The sequence below is a fragment of the Pavona decussata genome, unplaced genomic scaffold (assembly GCF_977016875.1).
Source record: "Pavona decussata unplaced genomic scaffold, jaPavDecu1.1 SCAFFOLD_76, whole genome shotgun sequence".
NCBI lineage: Eukaryota > Metazoa > Cnidaria > Anthozoa > Scleractinia > Agariciidae > Pavona > Pavona decussata.
Genome location: NW_028145494.1, coordinates 2,218,889 through 2,244,271, shown reverse-complemented (window position 1 = coordinate 2,244,271; position 25,383 = coordinate 2,218,889). Strand labels below are relative to the sequence as shown.

Here is a 25,383-nt window from a genome sequence, read left to right as displayed (position 1 = left end):
CTAAGGCCCAGATATCAGCCTAGGCCCCAGGCTCCACCTCAAAACTTGGCAGGTTTGTAGCTAAGAATCATTCTCATTATTTGTAAATGTCATCATCATTATTATTATAAAATTATTATTATCACTATTATTATACATTAAGTCGCTACCCTTTCAATGCAAAACAAAAATGAAATAGACCATTTCCAATAGATTAAAATATTTCTAGCCTGGTTATGAGGCTAGGCTTGGGGGAATAAAACAAAATATATTAATTATTCATATCTGAACCTCTGTAATTTCTGTTGTTTAATCCCCCAAGCCTTGCAGCCAAGCTAGAATTTTAATTTATTGGAAATGGTATATTAGGTACATGAAAGGTGTGAAACAATAGCTCAAGTAATTAAATTTACAGTTCTTAATAGGATGGCATTAAATCTAGTTTTCATTATATTAAGGTGGGGGTTCACCTGAAAGCCGTTTTCACGCCGCTTAAAATCGGTCAAATGGAAAATTATATCTTGTTTGCATTTCAAGCAATACAAAAACCCTCCATTCATAACACAAATCAATGTTTTGGGGTGTTTTATGAATTTTTGGGTGATTTTTAGGTATATTTGGAAGGAAATAATTTTTCTTGAAGGATTGGTAAAATTAGAAGAAATAAGAACTGTTGATGATTTAGTGAAATTTTAAAATTAGAGTTTGTAGTTAATAATAGACGGATACCAAGTTAGTCCACTAGCAACCTGGGGTGCTCTTGCGTGGTTAGAAATGGTATGACCAATGGAACGGAAAATTCGAGCAATTTCCAAATTTCTGGGAAAAAGGACAACAGGTTGTTCATATATGTGATTCTGTACGGGAAATTTAGGTTGAATAGTCTGCTAATAATTTTGATTGTCGATGGAAACAATGGTCTTTCGACGGTCTTGACAAAAAGGACACGAGGAGGCCCCGGGAACAAATCTGTTTGCCTGTGGACCACTGCATGCTGGCCGCTGCTCCCCCCGTGCCAGGGAACCTTTGTTACCCAGCGTGCTGTTCGAACGTTCAATGTGTCCATGGCGTTCTGGCCGCGCATCTTTCGAAATCTCAGAAGCGAGCTGACTTGAAAGAAAATCTTTCTAGCAAACGTAATACGGCTTCAATTGAGTCGGAGTTGCACTTGCAGGATAGATATGCATCTCTACTTTGATTCTATAAAAGAATTGGGACACTAGGGATGATTTCAACGGATTTATTCCGTTTCGTGCTTCGGGCATGGCTGAAATACTGTTCGGCCTTTCGTTACACTTAGCAGTAGAAACCCGAATGACGCTAACTCGCCGAAATCGCTTCGAATCAGCTTCAAAAGCTGATAAATGACGAAGAATAAAAGTAGAAACAGGGTAAGTTGATTTTATTGAGAAAACGATGTTAGTTTCTGCCATTTTACACAAATCCGCCGTATTCCCATACAAATCCTTATAATTCAACGGTTCTCTTATATTGAGCTTGGGCTGCCTGTGCTACAATCCCCCATTTTGGACTTTTGACAGCTCGCGAACTGATGAGAGCACAGGCAAACCAGGTTTATTTCTTTGGTTTGGGGAGAGGGGAAGGGAGCAGAATGCCGCACCATTTTTTCTCCTCTCCCACCATCCCCTCTTCGCTTATGCCTGCTAAGTGGCTATCAAACTTATAAAACAATCAAATAAAGCAAGTGACACACTCGGACACCAACCCACGGCTTAACCCACGGCCTGGCCAGTACCTTACGCATGCGCACAGCCATATCACCCGGGCAGTGGCAGCCATGGACAGCTGTTTCGACCTTGTTAGGCCTCATCAGCATGGCAAAGCCGTCGGGTCAAAGAGCGGGCGTAAACCCGCGTATCAGAGACCCTTTACTGCCCATGGCTGCCACTGCCCGGATGATATGGCCGTGCGCATGCGTAAGATACTGGCCGTGGGTTGGTGTCCAAGTGTGTCACTTGCTTTATTTGATTGTCTTATCAAACTTATGAAGATTTTTTTGTTGTTGTTGTTGTTTTTAAATTTTCTAAAGGTTCAGGGTTAAGGAAGGTTGGCATAGCCCTGGGAAAAACCTTTTCTTCCTTTTATTATATGGCTGGCTCCGCGAGCGAGTCAAATCCTGCGCTGTGATTGGCTACCCGAGCGGGCAAGATGGAGCTATCTTGCCCGCTCGGGATTACTCGTTGCCCGTCCGCTTGGCATCGAAAGTTTAAGGTGGGGCTCTACCTGAATTTGAGTGAAATTTGAAGAGGTTTTAAGAATGGATAGAAGAAAGAAAATGATTTTTGGAACACTAACAGACAGTCGATAACCACGCAAGAGCACACCAGGTTGCTAGTGGACTAACTTGGTATGACTACAAATTCTAATTTTAAAACTTCACTAAATCTTCAACATTTCCTATTTCTTTTAATTTTACCAATCCTTCAAGAAAAATTATTTCCTTCCAAATATACCTAAAAATCACCCAAAAATTCATGAAACACCCCAAATCATTGATTTGTGTTATGAATGGAGGGTTTTTATATAGCTTGAAATGCAAACAAGATATTTCCATTTGACCGATTTTAAGCGGCATGAAAACAGCTTTCAGGTGAACCGCCACCTTAATCCCGAGCAACAATACAATCTTTTCTTCGATTTTCTCGTTGTTCTGTTCTGACCGAGACGAATTTGAGGTCCATAAAAACGCAAAAAAAGAACTTGGCCAATATCCAGCCATCTTGACCTCACGCTTGGTCAATAATGCATATATATTGCCTTCATGCCTGCTTGGAGTATGTTTTTGTTTTCAAGTATCCTTAGCCTGCGCGCAGTTTTTTTCCCTCGGTTTTATCTGAGAAGTGAGCGAATGGCAAACTAGAAGGAATAAATCACAGAGAACGTATTTAGTATCTATTTTATTGTGTTTTCATTCTGCGCGCCTTATAAATCTTTTAGCTCCTTGCGTCAATAAACTGTTCTGCATGATAGGTTCAACAAGTTCTCAACCAATCAATTTTATGGAATCTTTTGTTTTAAATCAAACTACTATCAGTGGAGAAGGCGTACTTTACTAGGTACTTGTTTCACGTTTCGATCGGCCGTCAGCATTTTGAAGATCTGTGCAAATACGAAGGTAAACTGACCATTTAAAGATGGCTATTAGTGTGTCGTATCTTGCAGTAAATACATACGCTTGTTGCTATAGCAAGGAAGCCGTTTATATAGTAATATTTGGCGTTATTTCAGCTATATACGGGAGCGAATATTTAATTCCGAGGACCACGAGTTGAATGAAGCGGTTGCCCACCTTATCATTATGCCCTGTAAGAAATTTTTAACTCTGGATGCGATATATTTATGTATACGAAGTTTTATAGGTAAATTGCCGAAGGAGGACTCTTAGCAAAACATCAGAATATTAAAATGGAAGCTAAGTTGATCGAGTTTACACATCAGATGAGTTTAACTTCTATAAGGAAATTTTATCAAATGGTACAATGTTTTACAATCAAGATATCCGGTAGATTTGAAGTAATAAGGCACCACAAACTTTTGCTACGGAAAAAAATGTATTGTAAACATCTTTCATGCAGTATGAGAGCAAAGAGACTCTTGGAGTCTCGAGTAGTAGTCGTCTTCACGCTTGTATACGAAATTTGATTTACGTATGGCAACGTCATTCACGAAAAATAGCCAGACACAGACTTGTCAATGGATAAATCAGCACAAAAAGCTTCCATTTCAACGAAAAGTGTCTTAACTGATACATTGGATAAATTAATTCTTTCGATCAGCAGTGGAATAACTCTTGGGAACTGAACTCAAATTAAATAATCCGCTTGTGAAACAATGCGGAATATTTCAGATGGAGCTTTAAATATTCCTTGATGAAAGAAGAAAAACGGTTTTCTGTGAAATTTTGTTAAAGGTAGCTCAAGAAAGAAATGAAATGAAGTAGAAAAACAGAGCAAGATAATTACAAAAAGGTTGTATTTTGTAGTTTCCGGATCTTCGATCATAAAATTAATATGTAAATTTTCGTCAGAATAATGCAAATCGGAGACTAACTGTATTGTTATAAAGCCTAACAAAACAGCTATTACGGACGTTTTGTATTTCCGTGCAAACCCATTAGAAGCTAATGATTAGGTCCAACAATATTTTGATGGGAATATGTCAAGCGTATCAACCCTATCAGACGGACGAGATTTCGTAAACGCCATATATCATTTTTAGGGCCGGAACTATTGGTAAACACATTCAAAGTATATTATGGACAAACGCTAAAGGTCCCTACATCATTCATACCCATGTCTTCCTTGCTTCCTTGCAAAAGAAGTCGAGCTTCACTGGCCCGAGTGATTTCAGGTAGCCCTTTGGCTTCTGAAAAAAATCAGCCGTTTTTTTTTTTTTTTTTTTTTTTTTTTTTTCATGTAGAGAAGACGCCATTTCAAACTGAAACATATCACCTAAACCCATGACTCTTTTCTTTTGACCAGGGTCATAACTAAGTAGTGCATTGTATCTCCATGGTAGCAAATTCACGCGAGAACTTTTGGAGTCTTTTTTTTGTTGTTGTTGTTGTTGCCTTATTGGTTCATGGTTCATGGTTCATTTATTTCACACTATTTTCACAACATTAACATAGAAAGAAAAGTATTACAACAGACGATTACAAGATAAAAATAAATACAGTACAAATTATAAAATGTGAGTGGTGGTCAAAGTAGCAAAGGCTTTCTAGTTGACCACCACCTACTTTTAAGTAAACAAAGAAATGACACTGAGCTTTATTGAGATATTAGAAAATGTAGGAAATGTTGGAAGATATCCCCGTATATGAGAGATACTTTTAAAAATAATATAAGGAACAAATACTGAAAAAACAGTTCCCGATCAAACTTTACCTCTTTGACTTGGTGAACGTCTCCTTGAATTATAGTTATAGTACTGTTTCTTGTCGCAGCGTGGTAGCCATGGCGACACATCACGTGATGTTGTCATACCAGTGGAACACTCAGCAACTAGTGGAGAATGTTTACCAAGGATTGCGTCATCTCGGCATCAACGCCTGGATGGATACACACGGGGGAATTACAGGAAATATAAATGACAGGTGGGTTGAGGAGTAAGGCAGTTGCAGACTACTGCCAGTCAAACTTACGACAAGAAACAATTGAAGGTGAAACTGTCATTCACCATGACCATCATCATCATCATCATCGTCATCGTCATCGTATTTTTACGATCATTCTTAGCATTATTGTCCTTATCATTATCATCGTCATCATTATTAATTGTCCCAAGCTCTCTCTTCTGTTGGAAAGTCGAACTGCATTATAACGTCCTTCCAAAAGCGCAAACCACGTTGTTCTCTAGACATCAGGGCTCAGTTGTTAAAAGCTCGATTGAGCTAATCCTGGGTTAACGTGAACTTTGATTCGAGTTTAATTGCTAATTAATAAAGTTTTGCCAAAAGACTTTTGTTCCTCAGTTTGACAAAAACTTTTCCTTACCAATAGCTTACAATTAGCTTTTAAGAACCTTCTTAGCGAGGGAGCTGTAAACCTTGGTGAACTTTTAATCGTGGATTAGCGTTAATCGGCTTTCGAACAACCGGGCCTAGGTGTAGGGTTGACCCAATTAAAGTTCTCTGGCCATTCCCTTAAAGAGGATGAAAGAGCACCCAATCGGAGGACTAATTTTCCATTACCCCACGTACTGTTGTGCGAAGTCAAACGGAATCAAATGGTGGGTGACACTTTCGTCTCCACGCTATATTTTTCCTATTTGAATATACGGTCACTAGCTAGGCCTTACCGAGGTCTAATTGCCTCTTTTGTGTTGACTTCATTTAGTATGGCTTATGGAGTGGATAACGCCGCAGTCATTTGCTGCTTTATGACTAGCGATTATTCCGTAAGTTACTTTCAATTTGTTTGTTGTTGTTGTTGTTGTTTATGTTTTGTTTGTTTGTTAGGGTTTTTTGTTGCCTTCACAAGGCCTCCTTTATCCCGAGAAGCTACCCACTTCGGTCATCAATTTGGGCCAGCCCTCGAAAATAATCGACAATGCCAATGTCACTGTAATCCCTCCAGCTTAAGGAGAAGGGGGTCAGTGATTAAGCGAAAGTCTATCAATAACATAAACATTCTCAGAGGGACTACAATCGTGTTAAGAAACATTTCGTCGATCTATAAATTCAACCACTACAGTGATACATCAACAACTCAGCCCCTCGTCCAGCCTTCAAAGCAAAATTGAGTAATAGGGAGGGGAGAGTGAAGCTTTGCTACTCTCCAGATGGTGTTTTCCTTAACTGAGATTGAAATAATTGCGCAAAATTCGCATTCACGTTTTGTCCACGATTGTAGAAACAGGGAATTGACAGAACGTCGACGCTTTTTTCCAAGCCCCGATTTTTTTCAGTTCCACATGGTCAATTCCACGGTCTTTCCTGTCAAAGACCCTGGGAACGAGAGGATTGTCTGGTCGACAAGTGCCGACGATCAAAGGAAATCGACTGCATAAGCGTGAGCGTTAATAGTGATGTGCTTGCCATCAATATAACTGCTAGTTGATTGGTACCTACCTTTCATTTTCAGGGTTCAAGAAACTGCAAAAAGGAACTCAACTACGCCGACGCTCAGTCCAAAAACATAGTGCCTGTCATGTGTGAGAAGGGGTTTAAGGCACAAGGCTGGCTTGGTATCATCACCGCTGGTCTGTTGTGGATCGACTTTAGGTATAGAAGAATTTTTTCTGCTTTAGTTAGAAGGGCAAGCTTGCAATCAGGCCAATCAGAAATGGTTACAATCCTTACACGGTTGGTCGAGAGGACCGGAAAAGAACGAACAACAGAACAACGTTCCCAACCCAAAAAGCAATGCAGCTGCAGATTATAAGGGTCCAGTAGAGCTTTTTTTGAAGAAATAGAACTTTTTTTTTTTTGGAGAACGCTCTGCAAAGAAGGCTGCCAGTTCTCCTGGCCATTTGGTGTTATTATTTTTTTTTCCCAATTAGAGATGGAACTGTATTTGAGAATTCTTTAACATCCCTGACGAAGGAGATTGTTAACGCGTTGGATTCGGATGTGGAGGAAAGTGCAATAATGCTGAGTGAATCTGACATGCCTGAAGAAGCTCCCTCTGCACCGGTACCTAAGGTAGACATTCAGAAGAAACCTGGGAGGGCCTTCTTACACAAACTCACTGGAAAGTTTTTGGCGGAATCAGGTAAAGGAATTCTTTACTTGTCTATTGCATATCTGAGTCTTGAACATGTACAATGTATCTCAAGCCCAAGACAGTTTTATCAGGGGTCCTCTCCCTAAATTCCGTGGAAGCCCCGACCAGGTATAGACTTAAGCCCTGACGCTAATTGGTGCCAAAACTCTGAATTACCCTACTAAATACAAGCTTAGTAGAACGCCAATTATAAACCTTTTGACAAACACATCAGCGATTTTAACATAACACGCATCTTGTAAATTTATAGTTGCTAATTTTACCCTGTAAGTACTATGAGTTTATTGGTATGCCTTTAAACTAGCCGGTACAGGTTGTACTGAATCATAGCTAAGTGTATGTAATAAGTTAAATGACGTTTTTGCTTTTATATTCATAACGTCCGGACGAAGGAACTGCGTTAAATTGTATGGTCAAACCTGAACATCGCACAAGGTGGTTCTAAACACCCGTCATGTATGAATACACTGAATTAACTCTTTCCGTTCTTTCACTTTGACCTTTGACTTTTAGGCCAAGTTAAGTTCCACCCCGCCAGTGACAACCGAAGTACTTTGGTTATGAGAGACGAGGCTGAAGACACGAGCTATTGGGTTGAAGAGAAGCAAAGCAAAAGCGAGATTCATTTCTTCAAGAACTATGCAACCAATGGATACTTGGGTAACGAAACTGTTTCGTTATAATAGGCTTATTGGTGGTTTAGCTGCCGCAAATGTAGACTTGAAAAGGTACTAGTTATAGCTAATTTGTGTGCTTCTATTGTCCTGGCGGGAAGTCTCCACTTTCAGGTGCAGTGCTGCACAGCGAATATAAAAATGATATAGACTTGGTGTGGTTTACAACGATACAGTAGGTTTGACGATAGAAGGGCACAAGATGATGGCACATGAAGCATCACCCGGAGGGGTACTCAACCAAGAGAGGATGAGCTCAACAAAGTTGAGGGTCCCCTCCCTCAGGTGCAGGTCTAGTGCAGTGCTGCGCCATATACCAAATTTCATTCAAATTGCGACATAAAGAACATGACAATAACTGAGACTTAGTATGACACAACATCGACACAGTAGATTTGACAATAAAACGAGGCAAGACAATTACTGATATGAAGCGTCATCCCCGGAAGGGGGCTCAACAAAATTTCACACTGGGAGGTTCCGCCCTGAGGGGTTCAATCACACACCCTTTCATACACCAAATTACCTCTTTCATATGCATAAAATATAAAAATTGTAACTTTATCTCTAATAGCGTAGCTTGCGCCCAAGGTCTTCTTTCCGCTCAAAGGAAACTGAGGAGACGTCTACGCGCCTACGCGCAGGCAAAACATAAAAGATCTCCGGTGGCAAACGTGATCTTTGTAAGATAAATTTTTGTCTCCCTAGGATATCCCTTAGATAACTTTCTATGTGATATTCACAGGTTATGACCCCAGTGGTGATTACATCTACACCAAGGGTCAGCACTATGGCGCGGAGGAATGGATCCTAAAAGCTGATGACCAGTCCACTGACGGCCAGAGAGCCGTGGTGCTGTTTGCAAACTATGGAAAGAAGTACCTGGCAATAAGGAATGGAAAACTTACTGGAGTATCGAGCTACTCCGAAGACTGTGTCTGGATTTTGGATTAGAGTTTTGCGGCTTCAGTTGTCTTTACTGTAACGTAAAATGTAATAAAAGACTTCGGCTAGAGGTTTAGACTTATCAAGACACCAATTAACAATAAAGTTCAACTGAGAAGTTATATTATTACACATGGTTTCTTAGACTGGCTATTCTTCCTTGAGGAGAAAACTTACGTTGTCAACTCACTGTACTTCTAACAATCGAGTAGCTGAAGTGAACATACAAAAAAACTGCATATTAATTTTAAAAATAACGTTATCGTCTTGAATATTACGTGGCTACTTATGGTGAATACCTCCCCCTGGCCTTAGGCCCTATTTAGACTGGTGCCCAGGGCAGGGCGCTGTGCTCGGGCACTAAAAAGGTCGTTGTTCAGACTCCTTGGTGCTCTGGGGAAAGAGCGGGAAATGAAAAAATCCTATTCAGATCATAACCCATGCCAAGGACCGGAATAAAGCCGCTTGAGGTAGAGAGAGCGCATGCCCGCACATGATGTCGAGCTTTTGCTCGGGCACCAAAGAAAAGTTATTTTCAGACTAGTACCCGTGCCCAAGAACCAAACCCGGCACCAAGTCCGAACGGGGCGTTATTGACCCAGTAGATAGCTTCACCACTTATGTTAACAACTGGCAAGGAGCTAGTAATTAGGCAGCCTGGAGGGAAGCAGCACTTCACATTTTTGCGGGTCACAGAAATTTCTATAGTTTAATTATTAGCTCCAGCCCTGCTGTACGTTTGATTAGTAGTTTCTGCTTTGTTTTACTGACGACATTTTGTTCTAAAAGAAACCTATTCAGGGGACGAATATGGTACAGCTCTATATTATTCCTCATGTATGATCTGGCCTAGTTCCCAGTCGTCCTCGTCGCGCGGCTGAAGGGTGACGTCACCCATTGAGCTGATCGGTTTGAGCTTAGCGAGTATGCCTGGGAACGAAACTGTATATGAGATATTGATAAATCGACGATGCTAATACCCTGACTATGGTCTCCGGTGACTTGACTATCTAAATGCCTCGAACAGTTAACGAAAGCATAAGCTCGAGTTTAACGAAACTTAGAATAGAAAGCAAGTTCTTCTGGTTTCAAGTCTCGTAACTTTGCAATATAATCAGACGATCGAACAACATACCGCTGGACATAATCTCGAGGATCGTCGTTCCGGCAGTTCTCAAAACCACTCAGTTCTTGTGCATGACTATCAAGATGGAAAGTTTTGTCTTTCCAAGCGCAATCTCTCTCAGTTAATTGTTGTCCATTGTCTTTTGGGGAATGACATCCGTCTTCCCCGAGTTTTTCCACTGAGGTATAACCACTTCGTGAATTTTCTTTCGGCATCTCAAGCCTGAAACTTGTGCTTTCAGCAGCTACTCTTTCAGAGGAATGAGATGGAATTATCAACTGTTCCTCCTCTTCAAACCGATTGTTAAGGTTTGGAGATAACTGCTTGTTATCATCTAAGAAATCGCACTCGGAGGTCGCCGGCAACGTCCCGCCTAGGTCAGGATCCATAGCCGCCATGTTTTCAACTGATCTTGTAATTTCTTTCAGTTTTTCTCCGATAGTTTTAAGTGGTAAAGAACCTTTACTCCGCGCGGATCGATTCAGAAAATCCTCGCTCCTTCGGACGTCTCTGTGTGTCGTCATCTGATCCGACTCTTCTACGTTTCCTGAATAGCTAAAATCAGCGTCCAATCCATAATTCACCACAGACGAACGCGTCCTTGCAAGCTGCACCCTTGACTCTCTTTCTCTCATCTCCCTCAGAAGCCGATCTGTGAATTGCGTTGTTTTCACGAGGAAGGCATTTTCTTCTGCGGTGTTTGAGAGTTTCGTGATTTCGTTTTTCATTTCTTTATTCTCGAGTCGCAGTTCTTCAATCTCCTTCAAAGCTCTCGTCAGCTTTTGCTTCAAATCTTCGACTTCCTCGCTCATATTTTGAGCCGATAAATCAGTTTGTTTTTCTTGGCTTTTTCTAATGTCTTTATCTGCTCCAGGTACATTAGCCTTAAGAGTCCTGCTTCTTTCTTCCACATGTGTTGTAAGGTCTTTTGCGATGAAATCCTCAAAAGCTCCCTTGTCCTGCATCTTTTCACTTTCGTAGGTGACGTCATCTTTCTCGCACAGAAATCTCTTTGGACTCGCTTCTTGTGCTTGGCGATAGTTCTCAGGGTGCAGTGCCACGCTTTGATTTTCAGACATACCATGACGCATCAGTAAATTTGCAAGCTTATCATCCGTGCCATTTGACACATAACCAGAAGACGCCAAACCAGGAGACGTGGGTGGGGAGGGCGAGGACGAGTCGTGGTCATCACTGTTTTGCAAACGCACTCTTCTATTTTTGCGCGCTAAACGTGGATCTCCCCTCTCCGATATCTTGTCTTTCTTCTCAGTGTAATTTGTTGGCCTATAATCCACATTTGAGCCTCTATGATAGCTTTCATCTAACGAAAAAATATCGCCTTGGGTATTAAAATTTGGTATCAATTCTTCTTTTTCCTCTGTGTAATCCTCACAGGTTTCAAAAGAAGTTGCAAGACTAGAAACACATTTTTCAGATGATGAATTCTGAAAATCGTTGATATGAAAGCTTTCTTCTCGATTGTCCTGGATGGATGAATTTCCTTTCCAAGACTCAAGTGCACTCAGCTCCGGTGAGGACAGTGGTGAAATTTCTGTAGGAGGAACGAAGCTTAAGAGTGTTTCTTCTTGAGGCGAGTTCTCTAGCAAACTGTTGACAACCAATAGCTTATCGCAATCGTTTTGTACCCGTTCCAAATACAAGCAATCATTTTCATTTATTGGTGACTCAGTCACTGAACTGCTACAATCTTTTCCGTCGCTAGGATACGCAATTCCGTTATTATCAGCCATTTCTTTGGGAAACAGAAGTTGTGCTTCATCCTTATCTAGCATCTCTTGCTCAATCTCGATTAACAGCTCCTCAGCCGTTTCTTTATCCTCCATTTCTATTACCTCTTTAAGTTCGTCAGTTTTGTGAATCTGTTGCTGGACATCCTCCTCTCCTGCCGAATACTCAACATCGCTTATCAACTCAACACTTTTCAGCTTTTCACTCTCTTTACTTTTATCGCCCTTTACTTCAAATACTTCTTCAACGTCTTCAACTTCCAATTCCTTTATTTCTTGTTCGATGCTTTCGTCTTGTGCCCCTTGCCCAACCTCTCTATCGCACTCCACTTTTTCTACATCCTTGCCTTTCAATTCCTCTTCCTGTGATTTCACGACTTCTTTGAGCTCTTCCATTTCCTTTCTTATCTTCGCCAGTTCCTCCTCAGCTCTTTCACGCTGCCTCACTGCATTCGCCAGTTTAAAGGTGAGAGTGCAAACTTGCTGTGTTTTCAAACTTTTCACATCGCTCGATGTTTTCTTTTCTAGTTCCAGTTGTTCCTTCAGCGATCTCAATTGTGCTTTCAAATCTGCAGTTACTTGCTGCAAGAGCTCAACTTCAGAAGGAGTTTCTTTCTTTCCTGAATTAAGACTGAAATCTTCAGCTTTCTCTCCGCTCTGTGAATACAGAAAACAACAGTAATTATTACAACTATTTGGAACCTTTGGCGAGGTGTTTATTCCTTACACAAATGGTTTAACAACAATACAACTCATTTACGGTAGCGCTACCCTTTGTGAAAATGGCTACGTACAATTGGTCAATGGCGTGTTGTTTATAATGCTGTGAAGTTTTTCCATTAGCACGTCGATTTTCTCAGTAATTATCGAAAATTGTCTTAACCACAGAATCAGATGTAATTTACACTTTTAAAGATGATCCACATTGAAGTTCATTAACAGCTTTAATTTTCAATGTAGGATCTCAATCAATAATCTACTCTTCTCTGGACTAAATAAAAATCTAGAAATACGGTTTCTACAGTCCTGTTTTTATCTTCTTGGGTTCGCTCTGACTGCAGAAATTTTCTGCCGAGTGAAATAAATTCATTCAATTCATTTAGCGAGGGTATTTTCTGGCATTTCTGTGAAGAGAAAAATTTCAATTTTGACAGGTTTCATGAACAATAGAACTGTTTTCTTATCGTTGTATTGACATAGTTTGAGTTTTCAAGGTGCAGAGAACATTTACTGACGAAAATATATTTTGGTTTAAAGTACTGCTTTTTTTCTTGTCGCCTTGGAAACTTTTATTTATTTTCCAGTGATTTGTAAATGCCCTGAATTTAGGCAAATACAACGATATTATTTTCTCAATTATATGAATAACTAAAGAAGCAACCTTCTCAATGCCCGAAACTTAAATTAATTAGGAATCGAATTTTTTTTTTAAGGCAAAGAACAACAATTTTTTTTGGGTGGAGGGTTACATTTCTGTTGACATTCTCAATATTCCATGTGCCTGGTTCCAAAGTCATGAATTGAACCTGTGTCTACAACGCGAGGCTAGTTGTTGGAAATTCATTACTATAACTGAAGCACAGCCTTACATGATAACAAGTTGGGAACCGAATTGTTTATTGGACACTCACGCACACCAATTTGTATTTGTCAACGCTGACGAATTTGCAAACCTAAAGCAACCGAGAGAAGTGTCTCTTTGGACACCTCATTTGTACGTATATACAGTCTATCTGCTCTTGGCTTAGCCTCCCAACGCAAACGCTCTTTGTGCTCGAGGTCAGGCTAGTCTCGGTTGGACGAGAGTTCACGTAAACTCTTCCTCTTATTATACAGACATTATTCGGTCTGCTCCTTGTGTGTCCAAACTATTGGAAAACGTTTTCAAAAGCTGCTTTTTTGGCTGTTTGAAGAAGTTACTTTTCAGTACTTGGCAAAATTAGTTCGGTTGGTTGTAAGTTAACAATTATAAGTGTTTACAATCTTACACAATAGTGTACTCACTTGTTGTTTACTTGTCTTTCTTTTCACTCTTTTTAACATCTTGCTTGCAGATAACACCTCGCTTCTAAATTATGACAGCGACGTTTCCTTTACCTCACGCTTCAAGTCACTTTTCTCTTTTGCGGTTAGAATTTTACTCACTGAGAAGATCGAAGAGAACCTGCCAGAATTAGAGGAAAACAGGCTTCAGCTTTCGGCATTAATAAAGTCGTTCTTGACTCGCGGGAGGGCATTGTTTTGTTTTTTCCCGACGACAATAACAACATTCTCTTGCATCAAATCACTGCCACCAGTTACCTTCAAACTTACTCCAGTGACATAACCGCTACAACTGTCAAGTTTCTTGGGCTTCAGTCAAATAACGTTAGTTTATAAAACAAAAGAAAGCCTTGATCTTAAACCGATAGGGAAAAGGCATAACGAGTGGAGTAACTACAAATACAATTGCTGTTTATTTACTAATAAGAATGGCAAATGACCGGGCTTCGGTGTGATCTGCATTAGCAATCAGGTACTAACTTTTCAGATTGGCAGCTCTTATATTAATTTAAGAAAACCGTATCACCTCAAACCTGACTGACAAAAGTTACTTTAAAACTAACAGACGGTTTACAACAAACCTGCGTGGTTGAGACAAAGCGACGGCAAAACTCTTCTCTTCAACTTCACCTTATCAAAATCTCTGCGAAGTCTGCCGATTTTCACCGTTGAATCTTTCAGCGTCAAACACTTATATACTGGTCAAGTATTCAAGGCAGACTAAAGTGGTTAACAACATCAGTTCCTTTTCAGTTGTAATTTCCACTGACTTCATAAATGCCGACATAGCGTGGCTCATTAAATGTAAACTCAAGCAACAAAGACCGCAGTTAATTTGAAATCTTTTCAGGTCATATTCATTACAATGCGGTACTTGACTGTTATGCAAATACCACTTCGAGACAAGCTAAATAAAAGGTAAGGACAGGTTTAATCCAGTTCTTTTCAAAAAGGTATTACAGTTTATTACTTGCGAATTTTCTGTGTACTTAATCAAAACAAAATATTTAGATCGGAGCAAACCGATTGCCACTCATGGCAAACTTAGAGGTTGTGCTGATCAACGACAACTACATGTTAGTTCAGAGAGTTGCTTACGACAGAACCTTCTTCCATTTTTAAACTCGTTCTACTCACACCTACACCATTTAAAGCTGAGAAAGGGAAACCGAAATGGATATAGCTTAAGATAAAGGTGATAGGACTGACTTGTGGTCAAACTAGTGAAGACAGTAGTTTTCGTACAAAACGTTAGGGTGCCATACATAGTAGACATCTGTCAATAAGGAATTCAACTAGAAAATGGGAAGAATTTCTAAACCTTCATTTAAAGAGAAAGTCGGTTATGGTAAATTACTTTTAGCCAATGAGAGAGCGCATAGTATCTTGCCCAAGTTTATTCGTTTCGATCGTAAAAGTGTGATGAATGAGTTTCAACGAGTCAGAGCACAGCCCGCCACAGAGCAGAAAAACCGGGCGGATTTATCATCAACGTCGCAAACTGCTACATTCTTGCGCAGTCCTGTGACATCATCCCGGCCCAGTGTTTTTCAGACCTAATGGTGGAAATTACGAGAGCTGAGTCTCGTTTTCTTTGTCATGTGGCGACAGTTTTTCAAACACTGCAATATTTGCGCACCGAGATCTTGAATACCAAACGTTCTTTGTTGTCACAGAATGACAACAAAGTTGGACTGCATAATGTAAGCCTACAACTCACAACCTGATCATGAATGCTAGAGTCCAGATGCAAACAAGTTTGGAGTGAATAATGCCCGTAATTATTGTCGCCTATGAGTGAATTCAATAAAGGCTGAACATCTCGCTATGCTGAGATAATTTCTTGTGATCAGATAGATTTCGATCGCGACGTGACCGTGAACCAAAACCGTAACCTCTAATTTCAACAAAAGTCTGATGTAAAAACCCAAAATAGCCCAAGTAAACGCTAAAAAAGCGTCTTGTTTACTTAATAATTAAAAATTGATTTGATCAGGACTGGAAAAAGTTTGGTATCTTGGACGAATGGTCGCTTTAAAAAAAATCACGCATTTTCTTTTACAAGAGGTTGCTTCAGAAAGGGTCGACATTATGTTTTTTAATACTTGTATTTATAGTATCAGTCGAGTAGTTAATACGTTCTGAGCTGTCGGCAAAGCAGTAAGAAAAAGTTGATTAAGATTTTATCTTTTATCTTTATTTTGTTATAGTGTAATTTATATGCATCAGTGCATAGCACTTTGTATCAACCAATGTACATGGAAAAATGAATAACCTTACCATATTATTATATACATATTGCAAAGAAAGAACGACGGTCGTTATAAAACTACTGATCAACACAACATGCTGAAGCTCAATCGCAACACAAACTCAAATGACCCATTGAGCCAATCAGAACACGAAGAGAAATCATAAGCGACACAAGCCTCCAAAGCAAGTCACGATCTGTTTGGCTACGCGTCTTGCTTCTTAGTTGTGTGAAAAGAGAAGAAAATTCACGAAAATGAATCAAAAATTGCCCTTCCGGAAGATTGCATATCACATACATTTGGCGTCTGTCTTGAAAGTTGGAAAACGTCATGAAAGCTTAACAAGGTATGAAACATTTTAAATGTCTTTGGTAAAATGAAGGCAGAGGGCCTGGGACCTTAAACGACATAAAAAATAATGAGTCGAGCCATCGCTAACTTATTGGCTAAGTAAGTTACTCCTGCCATACAAACAAGTCTAGTACCCAGGAAATTCCCTTCTGTTCACTCGATTTTGGCGGGAAATTCATTGCCGACACCTTACACGTCACCTATGCCCAGGCCCTTACGAGCACTTCGCGTTTAAGTCGCAAGAGTAAGAGTACGCTTTAAGGAACTTAGTCTAGTTGATCTAATCATTTCGCCTTAAGGTCTGTAATGTGAAATATCTTAGCTCCTTATTATTACAGTTACACACTTCAGTAATACAGTTTATGTTCGTGACAATGTAGATTAGATGGAGCAACATCGGTGACGGTTCTTGCCAGGCTCGTTGATGTTCTGCAATGGAAGGAAGGGGGAAAACTGGTTAGAACAAAAATGATTCAACAAAGAGACAACTATTCAAACAATAATTATTCCTTTGCCTCTATTGTTGCCTTTGCCGCCCACATGTGATCATTAAAATGTTTATTCAAAAATGCAGCAAGAAACAAGAAGCAAAAGAGACTGGCCCGCAGGTAGCGAGAGCTAATCTGTTTATTACAATTAAGACATTTAGAATGATACAAACAGAATTTAGGGAAGGAAAAGAAATCACGAGGAAAACAAATAAGTTGAAAAATTAATGAGTTGTAACTAATTAGCTAGGCCCATTTTCGGTAATAGGCGCTTCAAAATATCGAAGAGAACCCGGCGAATTTCTCCTTTGAATTCTTTCTTAGGCAAATCTCTTATACGGTGCGGTATCTCATTAAACCGGCTTGTGGAAATTTAAGTATACTCTGCGAATACAGCCGGCCTCTTATTGCTTTCGGTTGTTAGGTGCGTTCGTGCGAGACAGAAAAACAGAGAGAGTCGTCTGATACGGAAGCTAAAACTTTTTCTTTTTAATGAGAACTGCTAATAGTCAACAATCAAAGGGCAGATGGCATTATCGTCCGCTAATGTCAAATCTTAGGTTTGAGTGCGTTTTTACTCAGATTTGGATCATTTTTGAGTAAGGCCTGTTCTTCAATGAGTTATACCCAAAACATAGCCCCCTTTTTTGGCCTATTTTGGTCGTCCTTGGAAAACAGACTTTCTTTCCTTTGATCAAGAGAACGAAGAACTGAAAGAACAGTGAAGTGGCGCAGGAGGTTATAAGGGTAAAAAGCAACTTGGAAATTTCATCGAAATGATGGTCGCATGCGCAAAAAAACAAAAACAAAAAGACCGGTTCGTGTCTTGGAAAAAAATTGCAATATAAATTTTTTGTCAAGACTGGTCCATCAAATTCTTTCTTGCTAGATTTCCCTGACGAATTTGCAGTTTGTCTTCCATGAGGAAACCCAACCTTGGTAAAGTTGCACTCGAGTCGCTAAAGGCGCTGTTACACTAGGCAATTTTTGTTGCAACTTTTCTCCCATATTTTGTTACGACACAAGTTGCACGAATCGTTGCCTAGTGTAACACGCCCCGAAACGAACATGTCTCGCAATTGTTTAGTTGCCGCAATCGTTGCGAGAAATGGAAGTCGATTGTACTTCGTGCGACGGTGACTGCAACAAAACTGTTGCGAGACATGTTCATTTCAGGGCGTGTTACACTAGGCAGCGATCGCTACAACTTTTGTTATGACTGCGCAACAAAATTGCCGGACAAGTTGCAAGAAAAAATGGTTAGTGTAACAGCGCTTTAATTACATGGGCCGGGCTGGCTCGGTTTTCTGAGATCTCGGTATATCTGTTAAAGTGGCCCAGACGGCCATCACTTAACCAAACCCAGGCTCTGGTGTTAAAAATTTATTTGTTGTTGTTTTAGAAGGTAACTTATCTTTGCCATTACATTGTAAACTCAGCATGCTTTCTGGGCTAAATGTGGATCACAACAAGATGGAATGATAATCACCTGTATCTTTCTGTCTTTTTCAGAGCATTTGTATCAATAAAGCTAAAAACACCTATATTTCCGTCATTTTAATGTTACTAATCAAACTTATGAATGTATATCAAACGTTGTTTCCGGCTTTTTACATTATCATTCAGTTTCTTCTGTAACCGGCAGTAGAAATACACTTCTTTCCTGACTAAAAATATCGCTTAATGTTGTTTTACCGCTTTAATCTTTACCCTAACCAAATACAGGTTTTTTTTTTTTTTCAAAACAAAAAGGCTGACAGATTTTTTTTTGTTGAATTAGTCTAAACAAATAAGCAGAAACTGTAAACAGAACTGTATCAGCTGTTTGAATTTTAAGCTGAATCTTATTCTAAGTGGCAGGAAATTTTCATCAGTAGAATATCGCTTCGAGCCCGCGTCCGCCATTTAAATTTTTCTTACCCAAATTGCCATTTTTATTTTCTCCGAAAACGAAGTTACAAAAGTTTGAAGTGTGTTTCTTTCAATGAAAGTCTAGTTTTTCCGTCGGTGCAATCATGCTCAGTTGAATATGGGAGCTTTATTTAACCGAATAAAGAAAAAATACCCTTTAATTTGTACGTATTTGATTGTCATTCACAGACATGTTTATTTTGATTTTGTGCAAAAACTGAAAAAAAAAATTAACCTTAGTCACATGAAAGGTTTTATTGAAATTACCGAGTTAATGGAAAAACATGCAATGCTTTTATCCGATTAAAACATTCTTATTCAAGTTTAAAAACAAATTTCCACCACTGACGTCATCATGAAAATGTTTTTATTAACTCTGGTCTTTCGGCATAAATTAAAAACTCCACTGACTAAACAATAAAAACCTACCTTATCCCTTGTTCCAACAAAGCAAAAGGGCGGCAAAGATTCGTCATAATCATCTTCCATATCGCTTTCTGAACTGCTCCAATCTTCGACGCGAATCAAAGGAACAGACATCTTCAAACCTTTCCTCGTAACCGCTCGTGTTTCGCTCGGGTAATCTTCGGAAACATCCATGTCGGAACCGTCGCCATCTCTTCTCAACGATAAAAAGTGTGAACTGTCAGCAATGGTTTTGGCGGCAAAGCCGTCATTTTCCAGTTGCTTTCCACGCGAGTAGCTCGACAGTTCACTGGCAGAGTTTCCATTTTGGCTTGGAAACGTGCTTTTGGTGCTGTCAATTTCATTGAACGATGTTTCCATATTGGTGTTCCTGTTTTCAGACTGTTTTTAGTCTGTCTCTGTTTGTCTTCTAAGACTTTCCTTTTTTATTCGAATTGCTGCTTTCCCTTGTTTGAGAAAACAACAGACGGCGTCTTCAAGTGAACACTTGTATTGTTGAGGAAAATGCGTACAATGGCTTACCACAGGAAGAACTGACTTTTAAACCAGTCGCGAGTTTGCCGCGCTTTTTCGAGCAAAAAGTGAACAAACAAACTCGCCAGCCACTCGGGTTTCTACGTTTGCTTTCCGCTCATCAAATTGTGTTTCCTCTTAAGAACATTTAACTCTTCCTTATTTTTCACTTATTAATGTCCTCCCACTGTCAACAAAACGAAAACTAGTTCCGCCGCTCAAGTGTACCTACGCAACAGAAGACAATCACGGTATTATTTCTACCGTTTTCATTGGCTCGTGTAAATACAATAATCCAACTTTACTCTTATTAACCATCCGTGCGCGTAAAATATTCCAGTTATTTTTCTGTTGCTTTAAAAAGAAAAAAAGACTTCTACAATCAAGGGAGCATTGAAATAAACAAAAATAATTAATTAACGGGTATACTTTTCGGATAAGAAATTGTCGGAGGATCGTTGTTTCTGAAGCCGTTCGTTTTAATTTATATCCAAAAAGTCCTGCCAGCTTGCTTTCCGGTACCGGAAACGGATTGATGTCAATGTTTTCTCTTCTAGAAAAGCCTGAAAACAATTATTTTTCCCCGATGTACTATGTAGCTAAATGCTTTCGTGAGGAAAGCGGTAACTTACAACTGAAAAACTGCCCACCCACGAAACCATATAATCAGTGCGGATTACAGATGACGCAGGCTGTGAATTCAGCTGCTTCGATTTATCACTGTAAGCCTGCAAGGGGCGTTCGCTGGAAAGATTGTTGATTTCCAGGCAATCGCGGAGGACAACAGCAACGGAACCGCTGGAAAATTCCTTTTAGATTTCGTTTGAACGGCCTCACCGCTGTATAAGTAAATGTATCCACAATATCAAGTTACCGAAATTGCTGCCGTAAGGAAAATGAGTTTGGCTGATTTAAATTTGAACGTTGCGTCAAAGGCAGTTTTAAATCTGCACGCTGTTTGGTGGGTGAAGTTATTATCAGTAAATATTGTCGTGCAAAGGGTCACAGTAATGGAAATTCCAGACGTTTTGCAACATCTGTGGTAGAAAAACTGAAACTTGAAGAAGATGGGCGACCTAGTAATTAAGTCAAAATAAAAAGCAGTTTTAAAAGAATATTGACAATAAAATTCTATTTTTAAAAGATCAATTTGCCAACTAAATTGACAATATGGGTCGGACGAAATTAAATGTTTCAAAGATAACACTAAAACTAATTCTAAATTAATTCTCGGGAATTTTGCACGGAAGTTAAAAGCAGTTTCTATAATAAAATGCCCCCCTGGTGAAATCGTTCAACGAAAAACTCAAGTAAAACGAAAAAATAAAATATCCCAGTAAAAAGTTATACGTTGACGACTGAGGAACATTTTCTGGTTTATAGTACATTCGACAAAAGCAGTACATTAAATCCAAAATTGTACTCTGTACTGAGGAGTACCTATTGTCGTGTCGTTTTGCAGTTTCCATTGAAAACGTGTTTTAGAACTTGAACTTAAAAGAAAAATTAAGCTACGATAACTCAGAAAAGCGCACAGACTTGGGTTAATAGGCAGCTTTCATTGAGTTTCAGCAACAACGGCGGCGACGCAAAAGAGAACGTCAATAAAACAATAGCCTTAATAACCAAAACAACAACTCTACGCGTTTATTATACGTTTGGTACATGTCTTTGCCTTCACCGCACGACTTGGACGTGAAATTTCCTGATGGGACGTCTTATGGAGGACGTAAACACCCGAAGACAAATTTTTCTTTCTCTTTCTAAACTTAGATCTGGTCTCCAAGAATTCAGCTCCAGGAAATTTCACCTACATTTGACATTTAAAGCGAGTTGGAATACTCGCGATGAAGTTTGAAAAAACACGAATTCATTTTAATAGTGACGTTTTCGCTGCCGTGGTCGTCGTCGTTGCCAAAGCTCCCTGATGTTTGGCGTAGATAGGCTGGACAGCACAAAATCAATCATAACCTTGCCGGTAATTTTGTTGAGTTATACCATAAATCAAAAATCGCGCGACCTTCTCGTACAATTTGTGATTAATATACACTTGCAATTTTTGAAAGTTCCCAAATTGTACTCGCCTTCCGAGAACTTTCAAAATATCACTCGCACCTATTAATCACGAATTGTACTGACGTCGTGCCATTTCCTATACAAATTGGCCTTTATTTGGGTCTTGCGTATACTGGCTGAATTCTCTGTCCTGATTTAGAGTAGTTGTTCACAGTTATCGAATAAAACACGGTTCCAATATAGCTGAATTAATCACCACATAACGTCATTCACTGCACCACTGAAAGAACCGCGTCCAATACAATTCAAGGAGAGAGAAGAACCACATCTGCCCTCTGTTTGACCTTTATGCCACACCGCTCAGAGTAAATTGTGTTAATTGTTGTTTGTATGGATATTGGGCTAATTTATAGCGATTTCTGCCAGGTCCATTAGGGCTTAATTAGGTTCGTGGGCACTAAAAATGAGCGGTAACTCATTGAATGAGATTGATGGGCCCTTATTTTGCAAGGCTTTTAAAATTCAGTTTCACTGTTTCAGATAAAGTAGGAGTTGAAAGCCTTAAACCTTGGCAAAAATGTTGCCTTTATTTTCGCGCTTTATCGACAATTAAAGACTCGCGAAAGTGAGTAAGAATTAGGCATTCAAACGGTTCAAATACATTTACTGCACACAGAATTATCTGCTTGATGAATTTATGAAATACATGTACTGATAAGCTGAGAGTTGTTCACCTATACAAGAAAGACTGTATGCCGTGAAAAAGTGATCAGTCGTTGCTTCTCTTCACAAAAGGACTGAAAAAAAAAAAAAAAGCTCCGAAAGTGCCAGTTATACGGGTCCCCTAAGAAAATTCGAGGGTCTCTTTTCTTTTCGTGCGCCGAAAGTAAGACAAAGAACTGGTTTAATATGTACCTTAATTAAACGACTTCTCATTTAAGTACTCTCAACATTCATTTTTAAAGCAAAGAATCTCATTAACAATATCGTTGAAAGAACGAAGAGATCGCTAACCTTTAAACTCGCAAAATCCCAATCAGGAATGATAGCTGAAACCATGGTCTGACTTGTTTGGTCAATTTGAGCCTTACTATGTGATTTTACATTGTTCACTCTCACGTAAACTTTTGTAGATTTTTTGTCGTGTACAAATGTTTCATATTATTCATTTGTTTGTGAGCCGTTGTAATCCGTGGCTTTGTTGGATTGAATTTTCTTTCAAGTTGGAGTTTAAGCCAATAATCCTTAATTATTTTGAAGCGTCACTGTATCGGAAGTGATGTATATGAGAAAATTGTAAATTCGAAGATGATCAAAATTAGAAAACAAAATAAGAAACTGAACACCATACACTTCATTTCCCTTCCTACCTCTTGAGGGATTTCATCCCCAAATTTCCTTTTTTTTTTTTTTTTTTTTTTTGAATCAACAACAGCTCACAAAAGAGATTTGGGTTGATCTGACCTAATAGCCACAGAATATTTTTTTTTTTTTGTGCTATATTCTCAAAATGTATTAATTGGTCATTTCTCAACGACAAAATGGCATTGACAAAATATTTATAACCCACTCAAAATATGCGCATTTTTTCACAATTGCCGAGATAGCTCAGTTGGGAGAGCGTCAGACTGAAGATCTGAAGGTCCCTGGTTCAAATCCGGAGAGTTCGTATGAGCTCTGAATAATCCCGGGTCTCGGCAACATTTTTTTCTACTTTTTTTTTTCCAAGTTTCCATATTTTTACTCCTTTTGAAAGTTATTCGCAACACGTGTGCAAGGCCGCCTACGCACAGCTCAATAACTTTAACATCTGCATATCTGCTTGGTGCTGGCAAATATATATAAACTCACACATGGCACAGTGAGTCATGAGAAAAAGAACTACTGGCTACAGTAAAAACCCACGTATAAGAACCTAGTGATTTAAGAACCTACAAGCTGAAATTGGGCATTTTAATACCCAAATATATAAGAACCTATTTAGCCTGGCAAAGAAAAATAGGTTCTTATACAAAAAAAACACTCTTATTGTAAGGCCAAAATACTGGATTTTGTTAGAAATTGTGAGATTTCTGAGAAATATACCATGTAAATTATTTGTTTAATACAGTATGTACTACAATGAAGAAACTTCAAAATTGAAAATCTTTTAAATACAGAGTATAGAATATGTAGTACTATATAAAATTATACTGGTGTATTCTTGGGACTTGAATCTGTATAGTGCCCTGACTTTTTGTATCACTATGACAAATTCTACAAATAAGAACCTACTAAGAACCTAATCAGCCTGACTTCGGAAAAACTACCCCAAAATCAGTATAAGAACCCATTCAGCCTGAACCCAAAAATTCTAGATTCTTATACGTGGGTTTTTACTGTAGTCCCTTTTCTTTATTGTTCGCATATTCGTCAGTATTTGACACTAAAACTCGTTTTTTTTTTATGTTAACGAGGGAGATTGCCATCTTTAGTTTGCCTCGTGTCGAGACATTGTGGCTGGAGTCGACGCCCTCCACTCCTTGCCGCTAGGGATATCAGGGCTTACTTTATAAAGTAGGCTAACTATGAGCACACTTTGATAAAGAGAGCTGTGCAAGATTTTGTAAAGAAGTTAAGGACGGTGTCTACTTTTGTTACTGCGCATACGTTCTGTGAATCTCGAGATACCCGGGTTTCCTATGGGTGGTGCCTACTAATACAGGGATATTTTGGCGCGGCTTAAAACTATGCGGAGAAAGCAGAACTTAGCAAGTGCTCTTGGTATATAAAATGAAAATTGGGGGTAAGCATGCATTTTTCAGAGATAATAAAGCTTCAATTTGGAAAAAAACGCCATACCTTGCTTTGTATTTCAGACTTTTTAGAATAATTGTTGCTCTATTATGTCTAAAAAATGTGTGGTTACCCCCAATTTTCTTTTTGGATTCCAGTAGCCCTTGCTAAGATCTGCTTTTCCCACACAGTCATAAACCGTGGAAAAATACTTCGGTATTAGTAGGCACCGTCCTAAAGCTGCTGTAAGTTAGCCAATTGTAAGCAGTTTGCTCGATAGCTCAGATACTGGTACAGCGTTGTGCATGTATGACAAGGTTATAGGCCGGTCCAAGTCCCGTCAAACTTGTACGTTTCTTCAAACTTTGTTTGCAATTGCTGAAGCTGCTAAAGTTTGACTGCGAGGAACTTTTAGTCGTGAACATACATTTAAATGTTCTATGTGTAGCTAGCCGAGATAGCTCAGTTGGGAGAGCGTCAGACTGAAGATCTGAAGGTCCCTGGTTCAAATCCGGAGAGTTCGCATGAGCTCTGAATAATCCCGGGTCTCGGCAGCTCTGCCTTTTTTTTTCTTTTTTTTTCCGCGTTGTAAACATTTTTTCAACTGTCTAACAGCTACTAGGTTCCTTGGAAATTTGATATTCTTGAAACGAGCAAATAAGCTCTCGAAGCAAACATTTGTACTAAAACTCCGTTCAGAAATTGGGACTCTTTCCGAGCATTCTCGAAACGGAGAAGCACCTTGCATGCATTTCTCTGAAGCTTTCGGGTCCGAAAAAGCATTTTTCGTATCTCTTTTCAACAGATTGTCGGTTATTTTTCGTACAAACTAACTCAATGTGCTTATTAATTTTGGAAAACTTAAAATGTTTTTACTTTCAAA

The 25,383-nt window shown here is 39.2% G+C and overlaps 3 protein-coding genes and 2 non-coding genes across 6 annotated transcripts; 3 read left to right on the top strand and 2 right to left on the bottom strand.

The window, feature by feature from the left end:
• The first annotated feature begins 3,030 nt into the window (after positions 1–3,030).
• Positions 3,031–8,972, top strand: LOC146476626 (uncharacterized). 2 transcript variants are annotated; one of them, XM_085114304.1, is made up of 7 exons: positions 3,031–3,115; positions 4,949–5,098; positions 5,841–5,901; positions 6,588–6,727; positions 7,006–7,217; positions 7,743–7,889; positions 8,649–8,972. In XM_085114304.1, exons 2-7 carry the CDS (start codon positions 4,959–4,961, stop codon positions 8,855–8,857), a joined length of 909 nt encoding a protein of 302 aa, XP_084970430.1. In that variant the 5' UTR covers positions 3,031–3,115; positions 4,949–4,958; the 3' UTR covers positions 8,858–8,972. The 2 variants fall into 2 exon arrangements, with proteins under 2 accessions (XP_084970430.1, XP_084970431.1); XM_085114305.1 differs by having other exon boundaries at positions 3,032–3,115; positions 4,925–5,098.
• A 173-nt stretch (positions 8,973–9,145) lies between these two features.
• Positions 9,146–13,862, bottom strand: LOC146476625 (uncharacterized). The gene is made up of 2 exons (XM_085114303.1): positions 13,730–13,862; positions 9,146–12,382 (listed from the first exon to the last, which is right to left on the bottom strand). The coding sequence occupies exons 1-2, from the start codon at positions 13,766–13,768 to the stop codon at positions 9,899–9,901; spliced, it is 2,523 nt and encodes an 840-aa protein (XP_084970429.1). The 5' UTR covers positions 13,769–13,862; the 3' UTR covers positions 9,146–9,898.
• Positions 13,863–15,945: 2,083 nt separating this feature from the next.
• LOC146476624 (uncharacterized) lies at positions 15,946–19,738 on the bottom strand. The gene is made up of 2 exons (XM_085114302.1): positions 19,200–19,738; positions 15,946–16,800 (listed from the first exon to the last, which is right to left on the bottom strand). The coding sequence occupies exons 1-2, from the start codon at positions 19,554–19,556 to the stop codon at positions 16,753–16,755; spliced, it is 405 nt and encodes a 134-aa protein (XP_084970428.1). The 5' UTR covers positions 19,557–19,738; the 3' UTR covers positions 15,946–16,752.
• Positions 19,739–23,322: 3,584 nt separating this feature from the next.
• Positions 23,323–23,402, top strand: Trnaf-gaa (transfer RNA phenylalanine (anticodon GAA)). The gene has a single exon. It is a non-coding gene; the product is annotated as a tRNA-Phe (tRNA).
• Positions 23,403–24,951: 1,549 nt separating this feature from the next.
• On the top strand, positions 24,952–25,031 carry Trnaf-gaa (transfer RNA phenylalanine (anticodon GAA)). Its single transcript has one exon. It is a non-coding gene; the product is annotated as a tRNA-Phe (tRNA).
• The last annotated feature ends 352 nt before the right edge of the window (positions 25,032–25,383 follow it).

Bases quoted from the DNA above. Each gene is read 5' to 3' on its own strand.
- LOC146476626 (XM_085114304.1), top strand. From the start codon at position 4,959: ATGGCGACACATCACGTGATGTTGTCATACCAGTGGAACACTCAGCAA. The intron at 5,099-5,840 runs GTGGGTTGAGGA...GACTTCATTTAG, and splicing joins ACAGGAAATATAAATGACAG to TATGGCTTATGGAGTGGATA. The intron at 7,218-7,742 runs GTAAAGGAATTC...TTTGACTTTTAG, and splicing joins AAAGTTTTTGGCGGAATCAG to GCCAAGTTAAGTTCCACCCC.
- LOC146476625 (XM_085114303.1), bottom strand. From the start codon at position 13,768: ATGTTAAAAAGAGTGAAAAGAAAGACAAGTAAACAACAA. The intron at 12,383-13,729 runs GTGAGTACACTA...CTGTATTCACAG, and splicing joins GAAAGACAAGTAAACAACAA to AGCGGAGAGAAAGCTGAAGA.
- LOC146476624 (XM_085114302.1), bottom strand. From the start codon at position 19,556: ATGGAAACATCGTTCAATGAAATTGACAGCACCAAAAGCACGTTTCCA. The intron at 16,801-19,199 runs GTAGGTTTTTAT...CTTCCATTGCAG, and splicing joins TTGTTGGAACAAGGGATAAG to AACATCAACGAGCCTGGCAA.